The sequence below is a fragment of the Eriocheir sinensis genome, unplaced genomic scaffold (genome assembly GCF_024679095.1).
Source record: "Eriocheir sinensis breed Jianghai 21 unplaced genomic scaffold, ASM2467909v1 Scaffold1427, whole genome shotgun sequence".
Classification (NCBI taxonomy): domain Eukaryota; kingdom Metazoa; phylum Arthropoda; class Malacostraca; order Decapoda; family Varunidae; genus Eriocheir; species Eriocheir sinensis.
The window spans coordinates 1-25,728 of NW_026110770.1; the positions used below are offsets into that span (position 1 = coordinate 1).

General features: G+C 41.2%; 2 protein-coding genes across 3 annotated transcripts in view; both read right to left on the reverse strand.

Annotated features, from left to right (window-relative positions):
• Positions 1–120: 120 nt before the first annotated feature.
• On the reverse strand, positions 121–5,249 carry LOC126990031 (muscle-specific protein 300 kDa-like). Of its 2 annotated transcripts, XM_050848601.1 has the most exons (7): positions 5,186–5,249; positions 4,793–5,010; positions 4,103–4,243; positions 3,385–3,420; positions 1,548–1,712; positions 1,100–1,285; positions 121–281 (listed from the first exon to the last, which is right to left on the reverse strand). In XM_050848601.1, exons 1-7 carry the CDS (start codon positions 5,226–5,228, stop codon positions 138–140), a joined length of 933 nt encoding a protein of 310 aa, XP_050704558.1. In that variant the 5' UTR covers positions 5,229–5,249; the 3' UTR covers positions 121–137. The 2 variants fall into 2 exon arrangements, with proteins under 2 accessions (XP_050704558.1, XP_050704559.1); XM_050848602.1 differs by lacking the exon at positions 3,385–3,420.
• Positions 5,245–25,728, reverse strand: part of LOC126990030 (muscle-specific protein 300 kDa-like) — a 50,506-nt gene continuing 30,022 nt past the window's right edge. The window contains exons 4-14 of the mRNA XM_050848600.1: positions 16,310–16,371; positions 14,520–14,699; positions 14,212–14,304; positions 10,979–11,196; positions 10,177–10,279; positions 7,635–7,823; positions 7,057–7,212; positions 6,550–6,687; positions 6,301–6,438; positions 5,933–6,142; positions 5,245–5,385 (exon numbers count right to left, since the gene is read on the reverse strand). Coding sequence (XP_050704557.1) covers positions 5,245–5,385; positions 5,933–6,142; positions 6,301–6,438; positions 6,550–6,687; positions 7,057–7,212; positions 7,635–7,823; positions 10,177–10,279; positions 10,979–11,196; positions 14,212–14,304; positions 14,520–14,699; positions 16,310–16,371 — 1,628 coding nt within the window. The remainder of the gene's footprint in view (positions 5,386–5,932; positions 6,143–6,300; positions 6,439–6,549; positions 6,688–7,056; positions 7,213–7,634; positions 7,824–10,176; positions 10,280–10,978; positions 11,197–14,211; positions 14,305–14,519; positions 14,700–16,309; positions 16,372–25,728) is intronic.

Consider the following 25,728-nt stretch of genomic DNA (forward strand, 5'->3'; position numbering starts at 1 on the left):
TCATGAGGAAGTAAAATGTATATGAGAATTAGATAAAAAGTCAAGTAATGTCGTGACTTCCTTATGGAAATGTATACTTAAACTAGTGAACAAATCTTCATCATGCAAAAAATCTAGAGCTGTGAAAACATTTAAATTTATACTTTTTGCTTGTTGTGCTGCTGCTGCATGCTTTCATTTGTTCCGTGGACTATGAAAGAGTTCAGCAGAGCCTCTCCCTCATCAAGCCACTGGTTGATTTCAATGATTCCACTCTCCACAGCTTCTAACTGTGTTATGATCTGAAAATAAAGGGCATGTTACTGAGAGAAATATAATACCTGAATCCATACAGAATAAAGATTCAGTCAATCAATCAATGCGGGGGCACGATGCATCACCTTGGGCTGAGGTCTCACTCACCTTATTTGTCACTCTATATGAGCATTTTCTAAATATGATAAGTCTAGTCACAAGATCCTGGTCATCTAACTCCCTCCTGTTTACCTAAAAAAATTCCATTAGGGCATGGAGTCAAAGAGGAATAAAATAGGATCCAAATAAGACTGAATACAGCAGGGTTATACTCATGGAAATGCTGGAGTAACAAAAACTGAAAGTGACGCTGGAAAGTTGTGAGGGCCAGTCAATTACATCCTGTATACTTAATATCACAGGAAAAAAATCACTGCAAATGGAGGTCACTGTAAACTATCCTAATCCTAAAGAAGAGAATCCAGACAAATGAGTAAAAATAAAGAAGAGAAAGTGTGTTGGATAAGGGTGGATCAAATTAACTTTTGGATTTAACCCTCAGACAGTGGCAGCATTTGAAGAGTAATTACCCCCAAAATGAATGGTCTATATATAGTCACTGCCGACTCTAGGACCGTAGCATATATATAGTTACGCCGCATAGGAAATGTTTTAACTGTCGTCTATATATAGATTCTACCGCAATATGAAAGTGTTGTTATATATCTGCCACACAAACCTGACTGAATTTTGAACCGTCTATATATATTTCCACCGCCGTCTAAGGGTCAATGTCTTTTTGCATCACATTATTTTGATGAAAACAAGTAATTTGGCTGTAAAACAATGCACAGTTTTCACTTACTTGTGTTGTGAGGTACATTTTTTGTGGAATGACGGCTCTACAGCGAACCAACTCTTCTTTCTCCTGCTTTAGAGACCACATCATCCTCTCAATCTCATCAGGGGTTAGGTCCTGCACAAGGGACTGGAAGGCTTTGGATATAGTCTTGAATAGGAGCTCCATGTCATCAATCTCAGTGTTCAATTTCTGGAATCAAATGTAAACTATGATAAACATTCCATACAAGTGATTTTTGTAATTAAGCAAAATTAAGGGAAATCTATATATAGTCAGGATTTCAAACAACAGGCTACATTTTTTCCTTGTAATTTATTCCTTTGGCTCAAAATATAATGTTAACTATATTTTCTTTACATTCTGAAATTATTCATCCTCCATTAATCTATGCAACAGAGCACTCATAAAGTACCACAAAATATTCATGGACCTAACTAACATTTTCTCTCACCTTTAATTTTTCTCCATACTCTCTTATTGCCTCAACTGTACACACATTAGTGGTGCTGAGAAGGGTTTCAGCATTCTGTATCCACTGCTCTAACCGGTCCTGGCCAGAGCAGTAGTCATTCTTGGTCCGAATGATCTGACCCTGATGAAGGTACTGCTGGACGTACTGTAACCAAAACAGAGAAACAGATGGCTCTAATGGGCTCTCATGGCAACATAAATATTCATACTAAGAGAATAGGAGAACTAGATGTTGTTCAGACCCATAGAAAAGAGCATAGTGGATTAATTATTTAATGGTTTATTGTACTTATTATTGCATTTTTATGAGACATTATTGCCTAAGCTATTCTTAGAATTTAAAATGCTTTCAAAATTAGCTATCTATTTATCATTAGTATCTTGTAGTATTAGTATATTTTTAATAGCACCAAAATCTAGCAGATATGTAAATTCTTTTAGTATGCGTGATCAATAAATAGAACAGAAAATTTTCACATAGGTGAACAAAATTATTGTAAAAGGAAGTAGCATGTGATGCAATACTCTTCTGTCCCTGATAGAAATACAAATACAGTATACCCTCAATATAAGAAACCTTGATGTATGACATATGTATATAATAAACACAGAAAGCTTAACAAAACTCCACCGCCATAACAAACCGTACTGTTCTTTAATGAAGTGACACTGACAACAGCCAGTGATGCAAATAAGTCTTCATGGCTGGTGTGTTGTGGGTCATGCATGTAACTAGGCATGACTAACTTATTTTCACAAATAAGTAATCTTTGGTTATTTGTGGCCATAGCAAGAATCACTTTTGTGTCTGGTTGACCTTGGAGAGCTTGTTCCTTTATTTGATAATGCACTTTTTATATACTTTTTTTTTTTTAATAGCACAAGTAGTCAACCTTTCTGTGTTTAAATGTAGGGAGGTCTTTCCTCAGTCTTCATGCTGCCACTCACTGCTTCACAGATCCAAAACAAAACATGTAAAAGAGTTCCTAAGTTCACCACTGTAGCATATTAACTTTGTGGTTGCATGGAGGTGGATTTTTTTCTTTAATATAATAAGCTTTCAGATACAACAACAGTGAGTTCTTCCAACTAGTTTGTTGTATCAAGGGTTTACTGCTTGCACACATATAGTGTGTGAAGATGCAGTGCTGCATTGTTCATCAATTTGAACTAGCTGGTGTATGAATGCACCAGTCGTAGTTGCAAAGTGCAAAGAAAGCATGAGGTACTCATATGCTATGCAATAGAAAAGAAAAGAAATATTGCAGCACGTAAGTAATGTTAGGTGTTACAGCAGAAGCTCTGTGCATCTGTCTGGATTTCAGTATCCAGTGGTAACACCAAGGGGCTCTGAAGGTCCTGGCACACAGATAACTCATGTGCTGGTGGGAAGGTCATGGGTGAGATAAAAGAAACATATGCTTGTGATGACTAACTCAATAAATGCCCATGAACATAATTATTGATCTGATGAGATAAATCAGTTTATACAATGGCTGCCAATGATGAAAGTATAATACCTAAAGCTCCAGACTAAGTTCAAACTAATGCCATGAAGCTAATGAGAATGGGATAGAGATACGTTTATAAATATAATGGAGCTTCATCAGAAAAGCTGCCAGATATGGATGAAATGAATATAAGAAAAATATTATTATGTCTGGATTAACAGATGCTGAAACCATTCAAAAGCATAAAACATATATACGTATGCAGCTGAATGAACAAAAAAATAAAACTTGACAATGTTAAGTGACATCACCAGACCTTCAAGTGGCTAGAGAAGAGTCTGTAAGGAGTCAGCCATCTTCACTTACCTCCCACGTGTCTGGGGCTTCCACTCCGAACATAGCCTAGTCAAAACAACAATTGTAAAATATTTTACGCTCACTTTTGTCAGTTTAACATGTAAGTTTTATTGCTCTTGGAACTTTGAAAGAAATTAGTGATGCAAATGTTAATACAGTATTACATGGTTTACATGATAACAAGTTTCAGCACATCAATAACAGTTATTTAAATCTGTTTGTGTTAGTGTTTCACTATTACAGCTGAATATTTTTTAAGTTAGCCTTCTCATTCTCAAGAAACCGGAGAAAACTGGAAGCAAAGCCTACAGTAGTGTCAACTATGTCTGTTCAATAAACTTTATAAAATAGTTAATCAAAAGATCTACTGCATCGTTGCTTATAAATTACTATACGTACATTGATACAGGGAAATGTCAAAAAAGGTGGTAGTCTACATAGTGATAGCTTATTATTTTACATAAAAAGCAAAGCCCAGGCATGTATTAATTACTGCATCTGTCATGATGCATGATTTAAGTACTCCTTTTAGTTTATCAATAGACATAAATCTTCTGTGTGTGAGTGAGTGTGTGTATGTGTGTGTGTGTGTGTGTGTGTGTGTGTGTGTGTGTGTGTGTGTGTTGTTCCTTGAATTCAGTGCAATGTATACCTTTCAGATGCTGGCTGTGCATCAAAGCTAATTAAATCTAAATTGCATAAACACAATCATATAATGCATATCTACCTGGAAAAGGTCCTCCCACTTCTTGTTGATGAAGAAGAGCTTCTCCCGGATCTCCTGAGCCACCTCTGGTCGGCAGGTGGCTGCCAGGAAGTTTCCAGTCTCTTCCATCTCATCATGCCTCTCCTTCCATTCTCCAAGGTCCTGCATACCAAACAGAGTGGTTAGAAAAATGTGAAAAGAAAGAGCATTTATCTACTTACAGTGCCTGAGACACTACAAAACATGAAACTAAGCAAAAGAGTTTGCATTTGCATAATGAACAATCTGATTTCAAGCTTGAAATCAAAAAGAATAATGACTTGCTTTGAATCAGTTGGTGAAAATATCAGAGCAAGTACTGACTTGCTTTGAATTAGTTGGTAATAAAGGTAGTAAGTCAATTTGACTGTAGCCAAATAAGTGGAGCCTCAATACAGTATGACTCAATTTGTCTGATGTAAATGCAATCTTAGAATGGTGGCAGCTGCTTCAATTTTGTCATGAAGCATTTGTTGAATGTTGTGGAATTTTTTAAGCAATCACCCCCAGGCTTACTGACCCTTATCTTCCACAACACCAGCCGTTTGTTGAATGTGTATGGTAGGCATCAGGCCTCCTGAACACCAATTATCGTCAGTATCATAAATCAATAATAATTAGCTAAGAGTACATATCTATATTTTCAATGAACTTATTTACTGTTATCAGTACCTGAAAGTAATTCATCTTCTCCTCTTCGGGCAGCTTGACCATGGGGAAAGATCGGTCCAGCCACGCTTCAAACTGTCCTGTGAGGTCCAAAAACTTTTTCCAGTATGCAATGACCTCTTCAAGAAGGCTCTGGATGCATCTCAGTTCCACAGACACGTTTTTCCAGCGTTCATTTATTTCTAGTAAGAACTTGGCAATTCCATCACTCTCAGCTTTACCTGAGTTGATAAAAAGGGATAATGTTACTGATCTATTTAAAAAGTATTGAGTATTTTCACTAATTCTGCTTACAGATGCCTGTTGTTCATGTTCATCTTTTTCTTTCACCCTAATATGAGTCTTCTTCATGGCAAAAATATTATGAAATGAGGAATGCATGAAAGAGGCACTTACTGAGGTCAATGTCCTTCTTGTATGCCTCTGACACCTGCTGCATCTCATGGAAGGCACGGTCAAACTCTTGAATATGTTATGGTCCCAACAAAGGACCGGTACTCAGTGAGGATTAGTTGTACTTCTTGTTCCTTGCCATATTTCACAGCCCAAGTCTTGAGTTTTGCCTCTACAAGGATTAGGAATGCTACCAGACAATACTGTGGAAAGGTGAGGAAAGAAACAAAAATATTGTTAGGAAGATACAGAATAGATCTGAAAATGCTAAATACATGGTATATTTCAATGAACTTAGTATTTATCAATTAATGTACATGTTTACTTACTGAATCTGAAACCTCCCAATAACCAATTTTTAACTATTATGGGACTATTACTTTAAAAACACAAAATGTACAGGAGTAGGATATGTAAAAAAATTAATATATCTATAGATATATATATATATATATATATATATATATATATATATATATATATATATATATATATATATATATATATATATATATATATATATATATATATATATATATATATATATATATATATATATATATATATATATATATGTAGCTTACACTGGTGCAGTGCAGGATTTCACTCATCCAGGAGTGAAGAGAAGAATTGACAAAGTAAGCTGGTATAAAAACTGTATTTTACACCTTTTATAATTATAACTATGATTTTTCAACTTTTGAACATTGCTACTACTAGTGTGTAGATCCAGGAAATGGATAAACTTACTCTATGTTCCAGGTACTTGAGTTTAATCTTCCTCCGTGCAGCGCGGGGGGCAATGGTGCTGAGCCGCTGCTCAATGCCCTCCAGCTGCTGCTTGGGGATGGATGCGGCATCCTTGGAAGTCTTCACAGCCTCAAAGCTTGATACAATGGACGGCAGTTTGGAAAAGAATGTTTTGTGCTCTTCTATCTGTTTACTTAGCAGAGTGGCAATCTGGTGGACATAAAATACTGCTATGAAAACAACATCTGTATAATGAATCTACTTGAAGTAAAATCAAATAAACTTGTGAAACTATATAATTATTATATATTTGCAGACAACTTTTTACAGAATAATATGAACCTACTGATGCATAAACTTGTGCCTACCTCATCATTCTTGCCATACAGCTTCAGCTCTGTGCCCAGCATGGCTTCAGCACGACTCAGCCACTCTCCAATTGGAGCAAGAACGCCTGGCAGTGATGCATCTAACAGCCATGTCCAATGGGACAGTTGCTCTGCAACCTGTCAAAAAATGGGGATGATATATAAAAACACAGAAATCTGGTAGCTTAATATATGTTTCTTGTTTCTAACTATGAAAGAAACAAGGAACCACTAGAACTGCCACAGTACCTTGTCCCAGGAAGCTGCAATGCCGGCCCAGGAGTCGGTTGTTATTGATATGACGGAGGACTGAGAATCAACCAGGTCATGAAGCTTTTCGTAAATCAATCTCTTTTCATCTGCTTCAGTTTTCAAAGCCTTAAATCTCTGAGGGTTGAAAAATAGAAATTCATTTAATGAAAAATATCTAGATATCAACTGAAATTCTCTCTCTCTCTCTCTCTCTCTCTCTCTCTCTCTAGATTGATCTGTTTATTTATATGCATTCTATGGTTTGTATGTAATCAAGCTTTAGAGGTGACATAGCAGGAACCCAGATCATCTTTTTCTTGTCTATATGTACACACATGTTTATTCATCAGTTAGGTGCTAAACTGACTTGTCCAAGGTTTCTACTTTAAAGGAACTTTTCTGTTGCTATTCAGTTTAATTACCAATGATATTTTTTTACATATATTGTAGAGAATGGTGCCTTCCTCACATACACATTTTCTGATCCCACTAGGTTAAACACACCTCATAGCTGATGTTGCCATGCTTTGCTGGGTCATGGAGGGTGTCCAGCCACTTGGAGGTGTGGGCCAGCCAGGTGGTTAGTTCTGTGTACTCCATCTCTATCTCACTAAACATGTCCCCTGCACTTGCTGCCTCCATTGTTGGGCTCATACAAGTCTGGTGATATGCAATGACATTTTTATTGTCAGGATTCTTATACAGATATGTATACATTCAAATTTCATAATACACATAAAATAAAGTTGGGAAGCATTCAGTGAGAAGTATTATGCATACAATTCATTTCCCTCAAATGATATATATGATAAAGTAATTTGGAATGTATTATTACATGACTAAATATTATTTGACCTGTATTAGCAAAGATATTTAGTTCAACAAACAAAAGTTATGAATTGTCTTGTCTTTGAAACAAGTGTCTGGGCAGATATAAGGCTAAGTTATTAACACTTATGACTCAGTGGTTTGACATACTCTACACATTCCCTTCTGCATGTCTATCGCAGTTACAGGAACCAACAACAAAGCACTTTGTGAATATACTAAAAATAAAATTTACAGCACTCGGAGATACTCACCGGAACTGAGGTGATTCCAGGTTCTGGAAATTTGTGAAGGAATGATGCCACATAGGTCATGATTGACTTCTCATCAGGCTTGTCAACATCCACATCCTCTGCATCCAACAGGGAGGAGATGCCCAGGCCTCGCTCAGCGATTCGGAAGGCAGCTTCAAGTCGTGCCTTGTTCGTCATTTGGTTCATCGTCTGAGAGGAAAATAAAGTATAAAAGTCACTACATTATAGGAAGAAATCTACTTGAAATCTATTAAAAAGAAGCCATTTTGCCCATCAGAATGAGAAGTGTGTCATTGGACATTTATACAATATTTTATTTAAATGAATAAATATATTACTAAATCTGGTATGAAACCCCTTGGTTTCTGAAAGCTGATGTGTTACCTTGTAGAGTGGACTAAGGTAAACTGATATACTAAGGGCTGATAACACAGTCACTTCCTTTTGTTTTAATCATTATCGATGAGTGGCGATTGCCACCACCAACAAGAAATCCAATTCCACAGTTGACTTTCGTGGCACCATTTGTTTGCATCAGTACCAGAGATTGGAACCTCTGGTAATGCAGCTCTGGTAGTTGGGGGGGCTCCCAAATGGAGCTTACCAATGCAATTGTCTCGCTGAAATACATCGTTCTGATCTGCTATATAATAGCAAAAATATTTCTAGTTTCTGCACCCTGGAAAAATTACTTCACTTTGCAGACAAAGTATTTTTTTCCGGGGCGCAGAAACAGCAAAAGTGTCCTTTACCCTAATGAACTTCAGGTATCTTTTTACTCAAGTAAATCCCAGTGAAACATACAGCATCTTTATACCCCAATGATCCCATTATGACAAACTGTGTCCCAGTGTTCACAGAGGTAAAAGGGGTCTTTACCACAATGTACCATATTATATTCCAGTGCACCCCATTATTACCTCAATGTATCTCAATATTGTACCTCAATGATACCCCACTGTCCTTAATTTTACCCCAATATTGCCTCAATGATACCCCAATGTACAGAATATCACCTCAATACACCCCAATGTACATACATCAGTTTATTTGGGTATGATTGGGTTAATATTGGGTACATTGGAGTATCATGGAGGTAACAGTGGAATACACTGGAATATAATGAGGTACATTGGGTAATAAAAAAAGTATCTTTTTACCCCAATGAACATTTTGGGTACAGTTTGCAATTGAGGATCATTGGGTAAAGAGATGAAAGTTTATTGGAGTAAAATGACACCTGGCATTCATTAACGTAAAAAGACGTTTTTGAGTGGATTGGGGTATCACTGGGGCATCACGGGTAAAAAGATGCACCTGTGCAGAAAGTAGGAAATATTTAAGCAATTAGCAGATTTCAAAGGTGAATTCCAGTGACACTCCACATTTATTCATCACAGTTATCCTCTATATTTATCCTTCGCATTTATTTTTCACATTTATCCTTTTCTTCACTGTTTTAGGGGGCGGGTTAGGTCAAGGGACCACGGCCTCCATTGCCCCAGCAGTACAGGTTGCTCGTGGATGTCATCGTTGTTAAGATATGTCCTTAGAGCAGGGGCTAGATCCTGTTGAGTTGCCATGACTGCTGCAGGAAGGTCTGTGCACATGTGAGGGTTTGGAAAGAAATGTTGGGGCTGAGGGTGTCGCCGCCCAGCAGATCCTCTAGCATTGGCCTGTGGATGTGGAGCCTGGTTAGGGATGCTCTGAGAAAGGAGTGGAGTCTTGGGCGGTGAGGCAGGAAATATTCTGGTATGTGGGGCGCCCTGGGCAGTATTGAGGCTGAGGGTAGCGCCGCGCAGCATGTCCTCCAGCATTGTGGCTAGCGATGCTCTGAAGCTGATATGGAGGGAGTAGAGTATTCTTTCTTTTTCTTCTTCTTCTTGAATGTTATAGGGGGCTAGTTAGGCTATCCGCTCAGTACAGCTGATGCAGTGTTTGGAACTTTGGATGTCCCGCAGATGCTTGTTCTTCTTTCGAGGTGTTCCGCATATAGTATCTCTTCTTACAGAAACATCTCAAGTATAGGTTTCACCGCTTCTTAGGTCCTCCCTGGTACTACTTTACATTTAGATGCTTCACTATGCACACTTAGTTATTTCACTGCGCACACTTATATACTTCACCCTGCCCTGAGCTCAGTCTGTAGGTAGGTACACTTATTTGCTTCCACTGAATTTGCTTTTCTATTTTCTTTTCCGTTGTTTTCTTCATATTAGCTTACTTTGGCCTTTTCTTTTTGCATTGCCCTTTTCTGTCGTTTTGTTTGTTTTCCACTCTTACACTTGTTCTTTGTATTTCTCTTTAATTGCTAAGTTCTTTTTTCCCAACATAGCACCAGAAATATTTTTGTGAATGGTAGGAATTATAACTTCGCCTTGGACTGTGAAATCGGCCTAAGTGTGTTTCATTCCATTGTCTGTTTTATCTCTCCTCAGCAGATAAAACATTAGATGAATAAACTATCCGAGCAAAATAAATTACGCTAATCTTACGAAATAAAGTATTAATAACAAAGTAAGTTACGTGCACTGATACCTACTTGGAGATTCACTAGTCGCGGGTTGATGCACTGGATAAGGGCAAGGAATGCAGTGCCGTCTCTCCAACTCGATCCAAAGTCATTCACAACGATGCCGAACTTCCTGCGGGGCGATAAGGCAGACCATCATGAGGGAGACATTTGGACTGACTGCCAAGACCCCCTGAATGTTGCTTCATCATTAGTGAGAGGCTGTAAAACTATGGCTGTGTATATCTTAACTTTGATTATAACTCACCAAAGTAAGATGTGAAAATTAATATTACTTTGTCCATTATGCATATCTAAACAACAACACTGAGGAACTCCGCTGCATACTGATATATGTTAGGAACTCTGCATGTAAAGTGGGTATAGCATCTGATCACAGGCCTGAAATAAAAGATAATCAGGGTACCAATTGAGCTAATGACTGACGCAAATATTCATACGACACAACCTAGCTTACTTTCCTTCGCTGGAGACTGACACTTAAAAATTACTACTTTGTCCACGAAGCAAGTAAATCCCAATCATAATCCTGAAATAAAAGAACAAGGAGGGGCGTGGCTGGGGATTATTATTATCACTATTAATATTATTACTGAGACCCATGAAAGGTCATCAAAGGAAAAATATATACAGACCCAGTCTTCTCGATAAGCAGACAAGGATATGAAAATACGAGACAATGACAGCAAAAGAAGAATGAAATAGAGGGAGGGGGGCGATGGGGGGAGGGGGGGCGGGAAGGGTACAAATACAATACCTAATGAGTTAGCTAAACATGTGACATACATATTTCTCAAAGACACGTCCTTACTTCGTGATGGTCTGGCGCACCCACTCAAGCAGCGTCTTCTTCGCGCCCATCTTCCACTTCTCGGCGGCGGCGGAGCGGCGGGTGACGGAGGGCCGGTCGCGGGAAATGGTGCAGCCCTCCGTCCACGAGGACACCGAGAAGGGCGAGTCGCTCCTCGTGCCCGCCTCCTGCTCCATCAGCTGGCTCAGGCGCTCCAGCTGGCGGGTGTTCTCCTCGATCTGGGGACACGGTCAAGCAGCGGCGTGCACTATACAGCTCTAACACGTCCACACCCACATTATCTACTGAAGGCTCAACACTTGTCTTCTATGGATGAGTTGGTTGTATTGGGACATCATTTATACTACAACTATATATGAACCAAGATTTAAAATACGTTAGTTTTTTTTTATGAATAATGGTAAAAATGGTGTACTGTGAAATTATAAATTGAATAATACCGTGTGCAATTCAAGTGATATAATATGTATTTATAAAGATATTGAACAAACAAATAGTGAAAATCATGCATATTCTAATGTTCAAAGACGTTGATAGTAGCGATAACATATGCTTTGCTAGCAACTGACATAAAAAAAAAAGTTTACATGGAGTATTTTTCACTTTAATACTTATAGAACGTGCCACATATAAAATGGTAATAAAGCGAGGTGGCTGATCATTAACGTAGATGGCAGTAAGACGATCAAATAGTCCATGCAGGCGGCGGCGTGTGGCGTGGGCTGCATGGCGACGTGCCTGGCGGAAGGTGGCAGCGCGGATGACAAACTGCCGTGACTAACATCCAGGCACTCCATACTTGCGGTGTGTTTACTAAAGTATGGTCTAATGCAGCAACTACTATCTGTTATTTGAAGTATTCAAGATAAAAATAATCGCTACTTAGACATGACTAATAGAGTGATGCTACAGCAAAATACAAAAAAACGAAAAAAAAAAAAAAAAATCAGTACGATGAATGTAAAGAAATATAATGTGCTTGAATTACTAGCGAAGATACTGCAGATTCAAAACCTTGGAATCATAAAATGGCAAGACGATCGTACCAAGAAAAAACGTGATGAAGGCATAAAAGGTGCGTAACATACATTTCACGATACAAGCGGGGTGAACGGGCGGGTGAGGGGAGCATGCGGCCCGGGCGTGGCGCGTGTTGCGGTGTGGGCAGCCGCCGCCCCGTCAGCGTCGCCAGCAGGAGCGGCCTGCCTGCCTGCTTCCTACTCGCACTACATGGCTACTGTTCGCCAGCAGTGCTCCTGGCTCCTCACCCTCAGTGCTCAAGGGAATAATAAGACTCACCACGTAGATAGTGTCCTCATCCTCCCCGTCCACCTCCTCCTCCTCCCAATCCACCTCCTCCTCCTCCCACTCCCACTCATCATCGTCGGGTACTTTGATCTATGCATTAAAGAGGTGTTGAGAAATAGGCTCAGGTTTCCACAAGACGTCATTGTACAGCTTCGTCTAATGCTACGTTAAGTTGTCAACACTAGACGTACTTTAATTAAATGCACGAAATATGTTATACAATTTAATATTTGAATGACTATAAATACGTAACATATTGCCTTTCAAATTAGTTTCATACACTAAAGCAAAACACATAATGTATGTATGTAAGAGTATATATATGTTTATATATGTGTGTGTGTATATATATATATATATATATATCTATATATAGATATATATATATATATATATATATATATATATATATATAATTTACACACAATGATGCACAAAAACTACTTAAATATACACTTATAGATGAGTGTGTGTGCCGATGTACACAAGTAGTAGAATTTGGACAAAATTGTGTCAGTGAGTGTTTGCCGCGGTGCATTGTGGGCCTGACTAACCCTGGCAGTGGTGAAAAACGGCAGCAAAAGGAAATCACTCATAATTTTGTTGTCTTCAGTACTACGGGTCGGGGACCCCTATATAGGACGATGAGACCTATTGCAGCAATGTTCCATATAAAAATCTGACAGGTTGCCCCGCATCAGGCCCACATATCCCACGGCAACGAAACCGGTAGTCCTGAACACACGTATAGTGCTGACAACGCTTTGTGAACACTAATGCCTATCAATTAGCATACGTTAGTGCACTTCTATAGTTATATAGCCCTTAAATGAAAAGGTAAAAGTTAGTTTATTTGTAAATATTACTTACATACGATAAAAATACAAGTCTCTGAATGTTTATACGTATGTATATGTATGTATGCGTATGGTGTTCGGTGCCTGCTCAAGGGAACGTTCTCAGAGAACGCCCCGCCAGCCAGCAAAGAGGTGGAGGGAGGGAACTGCAGCCTCAGGAAAACCATTGCATACATAATGGTGATCAGATGCCGCATCCTGAACCAAAAACTTCCACGCAAGTGCAATCATGTTACGTTAATTAAACTCTACTCTCCTAGTTATGCTGTTCTAATGTAAGTGTTGCAATGCCTCAAAGATGTGTGTTGTGAATGATAAAAAGACAAGCTCCGGCGTCAAGACGGACAAGTGTATGTGGCTGTGAAACATCGACGCGCGGTGCAGAAGGCAGAGGTGCGGCGCCTCACCACTGCACGCACGAGCAAGCGGTACTTGTGGTCCAGGGAAATATGTAAACCGGCGAAAAAATCCTATGTACATGGGACAAGGTAGCATGAGAGGTGCCATGTCAAAACATGGAAAATAGCAATCATGCAACAGATCAGTGCCGGGACAATTTTCAAGTCAAGACGGTGTGGCAAGCCTGTGAGGACGTCACGTGTGGCGTCTAACCTGTGGTAACGAGTGACACTTGTCTACATCTGGACTCTGGCTAGACTGGTCCTGACAACACCCTGCAAAGTTGGCATTATTTAACCGAGCGACACTTCATTGTAATTAACCGTCCCGCCGAGTAAATGACTCCCACGGCAACAAAAAGTGTAAACTTTGTCATCTTACTTACTGACGTTACAGAAACTGATGACCCTAAGAAATCTTACCCTATCAGAGACTTCTTTTCTCCACCTGAATACAAGTGATAATACTGCCGCGGCTTCTGCTTATCTTGGCCCCATCTCTCCCCATCCCATCCCCCACCCCTACTCTCGACTACGGTGCCAGCTGACCGCTCCTCCACGTGAGAATTCTGAGCTGCCTGCCTGGGCCGAAAAAGGCCTTAAACCCGAGCTTGTGGGAGGAACAGGCGGAGCAGCGGTAGTCATGGTGAAAGATGGGTGACGCTCCTACCTGGAAGTAGAGGATGATGGTCCATATGAGGCCCAGCACTACGGAGGGCCGCCCGTCCACCAGGTCCGTGGGGTTGATGTTCACCAGCTTGATCTGAGAGGCAACAAGAGACGCTTACCGACTACATGATGGGTAAGAACTATCAGTGATGTATGACGAACTAATCTTTACCATACAACTAAAAGGATTTGGCACTACTGATTCTGAAGACAAAACCAGTAAACTTTTCCTTCCATCTTCTTTACCGTCAATACCACTTGTGCAACAAAACTCAAAAAAGCTAAATGATACGCCTATGTACAACGCACCCTCTTGCTCTGTAGGAACTGTAGTGCCGTGTTGGCGTTGCTGAGGAAGTGTGGCCGGCGGAGGACACGACCCTTCTCGATGGGCAGCTTCTCCCCCGACAACACCTCCAGCAGGGCGAGCAGCGCGGTGCCATCCTTCAGGTCCTCGATCAGCTCACCCAGCTTCAGCGGTGGAACGTGCTGCCATGAGGAGGAGGAGGGAGAGATTTAACTCAGATTTTAGACACAGCGAGGGTGCGGGGGGTGGGGTAAAATGAGAAGGAGCAGGGAGAGAATGAGAATTTAGACAGCACAAGTACGCACGCAAGGATATGGAGAATGGAGGTGAGAGAAAAGGGGGTAGGATGAAGTTATAGGGAAATGGAAAGGAAAGAAGTGAGCGAGAGAGACAGATAAGTAGATAGATATGTAGATAAATATATATAGAAATCCTATTTCAAAATAATCATAACACTTGGTCAGTGAGTTACCGAAACGAAAGGAGAAAAAGTAATGATAATAAAGGAAAATAATAATATTCTATCAGCAGCTGCATAAAAACCGGTAATACCCGAAAAAAAACTTGACTACATGAAAGAAAACGTGAGGCCTAAAATATCTGAGCCATTGATGAGCCCCCAAAACGCACCTTAAAAATAAATTCCGAACCTGATTTTATATGATCTCGCCACAAAAAAAAAAAAAAAAAAATGATGGAACTGTTTGATAACGAGATGCAAAACTAATAAAAAACAAACTAGAATAATTGTTTAGAATATTCACCTTAATCTGATCTTAAATTATCTTTAAAAAAGGTACACAGAGCTTGAACTATTAAATGCAAAACAGGTAGGCTGCTAAAATTATAGGCACTATAATCTAACATCATGATTGTTATATGAAACGGAAGGAAAAAGATCATTATTGTCGGATACAAACAGAAATCACTCTATCCTATGAATATGACCGTAAGGCTTTATTTATAGTGCAGCCTACCAAATGAAAGCCGTATAGAAATCACTAACCTGCCAATGTGACCGTAAAACTCTATTGCGTACTAAATGAATCACACAGAAATCGCTATGACCTACAATCATGACCGTAAAAATCTAGAATGCACTAAATGAAACACGTACAAAAACAACTATATGTGATCTATAGTATGACCGTGAAACTCTATTATGTAGCAAATGAATCACAGAAATCACCAGGCCCTACAAACATGGCAGTAAAAATCTAGAATGCACCAAAAGAAACACGTACAAAAACAACTATATGATATCTATAATATGACCGTGGAACTCTAATATGTACTAAATGATTCACATAGAAGTCACTAGGGCCTACAAACATGACAGTAAAAATCTAGAATGCAGTAAATGAAACACGTATAACAACAACTATATAATGATCTTTAATATAACTGTGAAGCTCTAGTACGTCGCAAATGAAATCGATGCTTAATATTTGAAGGACGTGAAATTCAGTAATATCTCCTCCGCTGAAGACGACTTTCCTTCACTATACTTTTTTTTATAGTCTACACAACAGTCTTTTGCCCGCTTCCTTGATGAGGCTCGACGGAAAATTATCCACCGATTACGTATTGATTAGCTGCACCTTCGTGGCTGGTAATTACTTAGGTGTAATTCCTCATCCTTTCCTGGCACTGGACCTGAAAATATGATGATGGTGATGATGATGATGATGGTGATGGTTATGATGGTGATGATGGTGGTGATGATGATTTTGATGATGGTGATGTTGATGGTGATGGTGATGATGGTGATGATGATACTTTCTTTACTCACCCGAGCTAAGTGAGCGTTGATCCAGTTCATGAAGGTCTTTTTCTGCACCCTTTCCTGCTCGTCTGTTGATAGGAGAAAAAAAGTAAAATTAGTATTAGAGATAAGAATATATAGCGGTGAGAATGTAACACCACCACCACCACCACCAACAACAACAACAACAACAACAACAATAATAATAATAATAATAATAATAATAATAATAATAATAATAATTCTCTCTCTCTCTCTCTCTCTCTCTCTCTCTCTCTCTCTCTCTCTCTCTCTCTCTCTCTCTCTCTCTGTCTGTCTCTCATATACCGTTGCACACCACGCATTAGAGAGGACAAAAAGTAACAACGCATGGGCCGATATATTTATGATGATGAGGCTGCATGCTGGGGACGGGCGCTGCTGCGGGGAGGCGAGCGAGAGCAAGGACAAGAACAAGTTAAGAGACAAGGGAAAAAACGAAGGTGAGGTCCGTACTCTCGTCAGACGCTCTCGGCTCTCACAACATATACATTTATTTTCAAAGTCCATAATGGAGATTAGTCGGGTTCTCATGTATTCTTTTACGTTCATGGTGGAAAAACTTTGTCAAACTATCACCAGGAAATAGCCATGACTTCTGCAAAACCCTTATCAAGTGTGGGTGTGCAAGCCCCGAAATGTTTGAGAATATGGATCAATTCCAAAACGAACTTCCTTTATTACAAGACCAAGTGATGTCAAGAGTCGTAAGAACACAACAACCAGAATGATGTGAGAAAACGACTGATATTCCGAGAGGTAAGTGTGAGCCACAAAATAAATGAATATACTTTATAACTCCTGGAAACGAAAATGAGAGAAAAAACAAACAATGGATAAAGACTAGATATCCTCAGAAATTTCCAAACACCAAAAAGTAGTGGAATAAATTCATCCAACAATAAAACAAATACCTTAAAAAAACAGAGCTATTTGAACACAATGAAGGTAGAGAAGTTGATTCTCTTTCTTATTATAAAGAACAACAACGAACAGCGACAACAACCACAACAAGGGTGAGGGGTGAAGGGCGAGAAGGTGAGAGGTTGTATCTACGGAGACAAACAGGCTTCCACTCACCCCAACACCGACACCACAAAACATTACCAGTGAAACCAGTCACCTCTAGATCCCCTCCGATGGACTACACAGCGACACCCGGCCAGCCACCCAACACCTTCCGTTTCCTTGTAACACTAATGGGGACACTCACTTGCTAGTCCACTCTTAACCCAACTAATTTAACACAAGTCTCTCATAACTGACTAAATAATGCAAACAACTCTTCATACATTCTTTCCTCGATCACTTTAGGCCATCCATCTCATCCCCTTTCCTTTATCACTAACGAGGACATTCCCGGTTTTTTTTCATTCTTTCCTCCTTTCCTTAATGCTACCCACTGAGGAAAATGTCATCTCATCCAACCCTTACTCTTTCCCTGAACGCCATCTACCCTGCCAAGACACTCCCTTTTTTACCGTCCCTTCCTTATCTGAAAGCTACCCGCCCCACAAACACAAACGCAGTCATTTCCCTATCTACCATTTTCACCATCTATCCTAACTCTTGACCCTTAGCACTACTGAAAACCCGATCTTTGCTTCTCTCCCTGCCTTCCCTGAACGCCATCCAACTCAAGAATGCTTCCTTTCTAACTATCCTGACAAATCCACTCTCTCCTCTACGACCACCCTTCACTTTTACCCTCTACACCACCCACACAACTGTTATTGCCTCTAAACACTCACCATCTCCCTCCCTCACCCAGCAACACTCTTCCCTCTTACAAGCAACACCACCCACGCAACAGCCACCCCTTTAAACACTTCCCCTTTCACTCCCTCGCCCTTCAACCCTCTCCCTCTCGACTCTAATCACCCACAGCCCTCAGTAAGCATCAGTATCTCTGTATTTAACGCCACACTTCCCCTCCAGACAGGACGTACCACCACTACTTACCATAATCTTCCCCAACACCCTTCACCTTCCCTTACGGCTAAACAACCTTCCCTCTTCCTCCCCTCTGCACGAACCACCCTCGACCAGTCCTTCACCACCAACACCTCACCGGACCCTCACCTACCACTTACCCTAATCTCCCTCAACACTAATTACCTTGCCCTACGACTTAACCCACTAGCTCGCCTTCCCGTCACTGTACCGCACCGTCTACCCTCACCATGGACCCTCGCACTCCTTAACTATACTTTTACTCCGCCCTTTCTCTTATGTCCCTTACCCGTATACAAGAAATGACCCCTTTGCTACCTCTCCATTGCTATACCACAACACCTCCCCTCACCACGACCTCCTTGGAACTCCTTCTTCATCAAGACTTCGCCCTTTCCCTCTCGTCCTTCCTCGCCCTTCAGAAGGCACGCATGGGAAGATCGGTCGTCCCCTTCGTTGGATATTACTGAAGTATCGAGGAAGTGAGGACAAAGGAATGAATACCGTTGGGGGTTAGTCTTCAAAAGGTGTCTTGGTGATTCCAAAAGTCCGGGAAGATGGGCTTTAGTGATATTAAGACTGTGGGACTTTAGTGATGTGATGGGGATTTGTGTCGCATCTATCAACACTTAGAGATGATTTAAAGAGTATAAAATTAATAAAAATAATCGAAGGTTTCCCATTCAAGTGAGCAAGCTGCTTTAGTAGGTCACTGTATCAGGAACAGTGGGTTTCCTGCGCACGTGTACGAGAAGGGGGAGGCAGGGAAGAGGGTTGTGGCGTCAGAACACACCGGGGCGGCCACCTGACGGGGGGCTACCTGACACCCGTGGCACCCTTACGTGGGGCAGGCCCGGAGTGACCCACCAAACCCCGCCGCGGCAGGAGTAGGTGAAAGAGGGTAAGAAGAAGACGAAGAAGAAGAAGAAGAAGAAGAAGAAGAAGAAGAAGAAGAAAGAGAGAAAAAAAAAAGAAAGAAGTTGGATGGAAGGAAGGAAAGATGGAAAAATGATGATTATGATGATAGCAAAGAAAATGATGAAGAAGAAAACAAACGACGTAAATATAATGCAAGAAAGAATAGGATAGGGGCGTAGATGATGGCATGAATAAAAAAAAAAAACGATAAACGATAAATAAAAAAGACAGAGGAGGAGGAAGAGGAGTAGGAGGAGGAAGAACACAAGTGGATGACGCAGTGACGGGCAGCGGCTTGTCGGGTAAGTCACGTGTCTGGGACTTGTATTGCGGAAACCTGAGTGTGTGCGTGCGTGCTTGTGCGTGTGTGAGTGTGTGTGTGTGTGTGTGTGTGTTTTCCTTCCCTAATATGCGTGCGTAAGAATCATTAAGCATAACCTACTCGTAAAATCTAATAAAACTGAAACTAAATCGACATTACGTATACTACTATCAACCACAGCGATACATTCAGGTAAAGCACGATAACCAGGTAATTGGGTAGCATTGAGGATATTCACAACGTGCTAAATATACACCTCGGGGCGACACAACGACACCATCCCGACAGCCCGACGACACCTAATCTGATCGGTTCACTTTTATGAGAAAATGAGGGAGAGAGGGGAGGGCTCAGGTTAAATTGGTAAGGAGGAGGAGGAGGAGGAGGAGGAGGAGGAGGTGAAGAAGATGATGTTGAAGAAAAGGAAAAAAGAGAAGATAATGATGAAGAAGAAGAAAAAGAAGAAGAAGAAGAAGAAGAAGAAGAAGAAAAGAAGAAGAAGAAGAAAAAGAAGAAGAAGAAGAAGAAGAAGAAGAAACAGAAGAAGAAGAAGAAGAAGAAGAAGAAAAGAAGAAAGGAAAAAAGCAAAAGAAAAGAAGAAGAAACAAAGAAAGAAAGAAAAGAAATATAAAAAAATAAGAAAAAAGAAGAAAAGGGAAGGATAAGGAGGAGGAGGACAAGGGAAAAAAATGAGAATAAGACGAAGAACGAGAATCAGAATGAGAATGCGTAGTTGTAGTAGTAGTAGTAGTAGTAGGAGGAGGAGGAGGAGGGGAAGCAGGAGTGGGTGGGAGAGTGGGTGAGTGAGTGGGTGGGTCTTTGGGTGTCGGGTGTCGGGTCTCATAGTACGGCGTGGACTGCGGCGGGGGTCACCCAACGCGTCACACCAGTCCGGCAAGAGTCTCCCCTTACAGGCCGGCCAGCCACACCTTGCCCTCCCAGGCACACACACACACACACACACACCTGCTACTGATTGCTCTCCTCCTAGTCATGGCTACTCGCTCCCTCGGTTTATAGAAGAGGAAGAAAGAGGAGGAGGAGGACTAATATCATTCCCAGGCTGAAAAAATTATCTTTCACGGATGAGTTTGAAAGTCTATATTTATATTTTCAACATCGAAAGGCGAAGAATATGTGAAGACTTGATTGGAGTTTATTAATCGCCGAGGGACTTGAGGAAGAGGAGTATAAAAATCATTTACTGGTTAAAAATCCTGCCGTTCAAGGATGAGTTTGAACGTTTAAATTTACATTCTCAACAATAACATAAAAAAGAGAAGACTGAGTGGGGACGACTGAAATTTTTAAATCGACGAGGAGCTTCAATAAGAGTGATGTTAATAAGTTTCTGGTGGTAAAAGAGCAGGCTAGGACTCGTAATAATGGGTTTGAGTTAGATTCAGATTCCACAAGCAAAAACTGGTTTACGAATAGAAAGGTAAACAATAAAAAGAGGCCTAGCAGTCAACAGTGAATGCCAATACGGAAGATAGTTCAAGGAGAGGTTAGATAACTTCATATATAGGGAGAATTTGATGTGTTAAGTTTACGGAAGACTGACCTATTGCAGATTATTTTTGTTCTGATGTTTATATATGTTCCTCCTCCTCCTCCTCCTCCTCCTTACCGGCATACCTGTCTTACACGCGTCCCATCAACAATATCATGCTTCATAAAAACATAAGTATATATTTCACAAGTGCAGAGATCGAAATCATGCCAATAAAAAAAATACGTCTTATAATTTCCGTACATTTGTTTTCTCCAATAGCTTTTTGTAGTATTGTTGTAAGCCAGGTTTCTTTTAATCTTGACTTGTTTTATCTTTTATTCTTCTTCGCTTCAGTTGTTTATGACCTGACTTCTGTTTGTGCTGTTTCTGCGGACCTGACTTCCTTTCTTTCTTGCTTCAGTTGTTGTTTCTATGGACTCGGACTTCCAAATTAGTGCAGCTTTTTACTAGCTATACGTCTTTTTGTTCACATTACTCTCTCTCTCTCTCTCTCTCTCTCTCTCTCTCACACACACACACACACACACACACACCTGTATACCCTCACACGTGTAACACCTGCATTATCTCACACACCTGTCCTGTCACGCTTCACCTGGATCTCACTGCAAGCACCTACAATAACAAACGCGGTGAAATCGAGGATATACAAAACTCATCCGATTAACATTTATTACAGGATATGAAAGCGGGGATTCACATTTAATGCAGACATGTTTCTTCTTAAAGTTTGTTATTAGATTGTGATAAAGTTTTTTTTTCTTTGGTACGTACATGTTATATTTTGTAAATAAATTATGTGTAGTTATAGATATCGCCGTGTCTGCTTTGTTTCATCTCTGTACGAAGTTTAACAGCAGCAAGTAAGCGAAAACGAAGGAAAGAAAAGGAAAAAGAAAAGAAAGAAAATGAGAAAGAGAAGGAAACAGAAAAGAAAGAGAAGAAAGAAAGATAAAGGAATAAAGAGACAGTGAGGGAAAGTTGCATTATATATAGTTTACAGGATTTCTTTTTTTGTATGTGGGTCAGAAAAGCCTAATAAAAACATTAAAAAAAAAAAAAAATCATTAAATACATCAGAAAAGTAGAAGACAAAATCCCGAAAAAGAAAGTAAGAAAAAAATGAAAAGAAAAAGTGAAAGAAAACACTATTAATTGCTACTTTTGTGTCACATCTGCATTTTAAAACACACAGAAACGCTTGCTATCAATCTAGTTCCCTTTGTTCCTTCTTCGTCTTATGGATTATTTCATTGCTAGGGAATTGAAATACGTGTGTGTGTGTGTGTGTGTGTGTGTGTGTGTTTTGTGGCCTCGCTTTTAGGGAGAGCAAGAAGAAACGGTCACACGAATTGGCTTCTGTTCTGTTGCACCCTCAATCCACGCCCTTGTTAGATCAAAGTCAAGCGAACACGCACACACACACACACACACACACACACACACACACACACACACACACACACACACACACACATCGACGCCTCAAGTTCTGGGGGCAACCAAGTAAGGAGGGATGAAAGCGAGGTAAGACGATGAAAATGCAACCAGGAAGGAATCATACCAAATTAATATACATTTCTGGAAAAATCATCCAATTCCCCTTCCCTCTCGCGCCCTCTTCCTCCCTTACCCTCCCTTCCTCCTTTCCTCACTTACCCTCCCTACCTTCAGTTCTTTTCTCCCCTCTCTTACCTTCCCTTCTTCTCTTCCCCTCCCTACCTCTCTTTCTCCCTTCCCCTTCCTCCTTTCCTTCCTACCTCCCTTCCTCCCTTCTCCTCCCTACCTTTCTTCCTCTCATTAATTCCCCTTCCTTTCACCCCCTATCTCCCTTATCCTCCTTTCCTCTTCCTTCCTCCTTACCCTCCCACCTCCTTCCCCTCCCTTTCCTTCCCCCTACTCCTTCCTTCCCTCCTTCCCTCTCACCTCCCTTCCTTTCCCTCCGTCCCTCCCTTCCCTTTCCTACCTCCTATTCCTCCCTTCCCGCCCCCTCCTCTCCCTACCTCCGCTCCTCTTTGATGTGTTATAAGTGTCAGCCCAAGCAGGTCAGGACGGATAACACGTGAACACAAAGCATTACATCGAGGTCATTACACGCAGCTCACCCTTCCCCAGTCACCCCCCTTGCTGCACTGTTATCTCCTCCATCTTCCCCCATCCATCCATCTCCCAGTCCCCTTCCTCTCCTCTCCTACCGTTGCTGTCTCTTCCTATTTACCCCCTTCCTTCCCTCTCCTTCCTGCCCTTCCGTCCCCTTCAATCTCTCTCTCTTCCCTAGTCTTTCCTCCATTCTTCTTTTCTTCTCATCCCCACTTCCCCACTAGCCAAAGCAATCTCCCATCTTTTCGCCTCCTTCTCCCCATCTCGTCTCATCTTCAGTCGTTCCTTCCTTCTTTCCTCTCTGTCCTTCGATCCCCTCCATCTATCTCTTTCTTGCCCTTCATCCCCTTCTTCCTCAGTCCCATCCCTCCCCAGCCTGCCTTTTCCTCTCCCTACCCCTATCTCTTCTCATTTTACCCTTCCCTTCCCTCTCCTCCCTGCCCTTTCGTCTCTTTCAATATCTCTCTTTCCTTTGGCCCTTCGTCCGTTCCTTCTCATCCCTGTCTCTCTACTAGCCAGCAATTCCATCTTTTATTTTCTCCTTCATCCTGTTCCATCTCATCAGTTTACCCCTTCCTTCTCTCCTGCCCTTTCGTCCCCTTCATCCATTCTTTATTTGGCCTTCGTCCTTCCTTCATCCCCATCTCTCCACCAGCCAGCAATCTCCCCATCTTCTTCTCTCCTTCATCACTGTTCCATTCCCTTCTCAGCTGCCGCTTTCCTTCCATTTCCACCCCGTTCTTTCGTCCCCTTTAATCTTCTTCCTTGCACCTTCGTCTCTTCTTCTCAATCCCATCTCTTCCCTTCAATCCTTCCTACTTCCTTGCTTCCCTCCAGCTGTTTCCTTCCTTCCTCGTCCCCTATGCCTATCCCTTCCTTACCCAATCGTCCTTCTTTTCTACCCTTCATTCTCTGCCCCACCTTACTCTCCTCCTTCCCTTGTCCGCCTTCTCTCCCTGACCCCTTCACCCCTTTCTTCAACCCCAAATCACACGTTCGATAAGTTTTCCTACTCCCTTTTTCTTTCCCTCTTCCCCTGTCTCTTCCTCCTTCTCGCTCCTCCTTACCCTCTTTCTCTTCCTCTACCTTCTAGTTCCTTCCTCTTTCCTCCACCTCCAACGCCTTATCATAACCCCCATTACTCCCTTACCAAACCCTTCCCCTCCTATGCCCCATAACCCTCCCTCACCTCCCTACTCTTCCCCAACCCCCTTCCTTCCCTGCTTCCCCTCCCTCACCAGCCATGCACCCGAACCCCTCCCACCCTTGATCCCTCCTTGAACCTCCCCCGCCCCCACCCTTCGCCGCCTCGCCCACGCATCCCCCCACCTCCTCCGTCCCAACACGCCTGCCGCCCACGCAGCCCCACAACAGAAAGGTCAGACGGTGGACGCTGCGGCAAAATGTTCAGTTCACTAATTTGTTTTGATCATCGTGAGGAGCGAGAGGGAAAGACCATGCAAGGAAGAGGGAGGTTCATTGTTCTCATTTTCCTTTTTTTGTTGTTGTTTTCTCATCATTCAAACATGGTGCATAACGTAAGACAGTAAAATAGACGAATTAAAACGTCGTCCCATGCTTTTATGCTGTTTTTTTTTCTTTGTGTGTGTGGAATTAGTCTAAAACAGCAAAATAGATTGATAAGAACATAGGGAGACTGCAAGAGGCCAAATGGATAGATAGCAAGTAGATAGATAAGCAAACAGAAAAACAAACAGGGAGACAGACAGAGACAGATAAACAAACAGGTAGATAAATAAATGTCTTCCCTTCCCTCTGCTATTTGATCAGTCTGATGGTATGGTAATTGAAAAGGATGGATGGCCCGGATAAAAGGGAAAGTCTCGTAATACAAACACACACACACACACACACACACACACACACACACACACACACACACACACGTTATGCTGCACCGTCCATACTAATAAGGCGATGTATGTGACAAGCGATTATCCAAGAAACTGCAGACAAAATAAATTAAGAAGGAGATGCCAACAAGAATATTTATCAAAGGAAGGAAGGAAGGAAGGAATATATATGAGGAGAGGAATGGACGAACACAAGGGATGATGAAAGACATGTTGGAGATGGAAAGAAAAGACAAGGAAAGAAAGAAAGAAAGAAAGAAAAAGAAAGAAAGAATAGAGAAAAAGAAAGAAGGAAATAGTCAACAGAGATTTTAGAACCGGTCAAAACACGGAAAATAACAACAACAAAAAAAAGAGTAAACAAAGAGAGGAATATTATATTTTACGACGATCGGTTAAGAACAACAAACTAATAAATAAATCTCCAACACGCCATCATTCTGTGTGTGTGAGTCCTCAACGCCCTCGCTCCACCAGCTGAGTGTTTTCCTATGACAACCGCAAGTCATGTAGACAAATATTTACCCTTTTTTTTCGGGGGAGGGGAGGGGAGAGGAGAGGAGAGGAGAGAACAGATGAAAGGGAGAGGAAGAGGGAGGTGAGTGAACTGGAAAGAAGAGAAAAAAATAATAGACAAAGACATGACGAGAAGATAGATTGAGGATGAGGTCAGGCGTAAAAAAGTGAAAGGAGGAGAGGAGAGGAGAGAACAGATGAAAGGGAG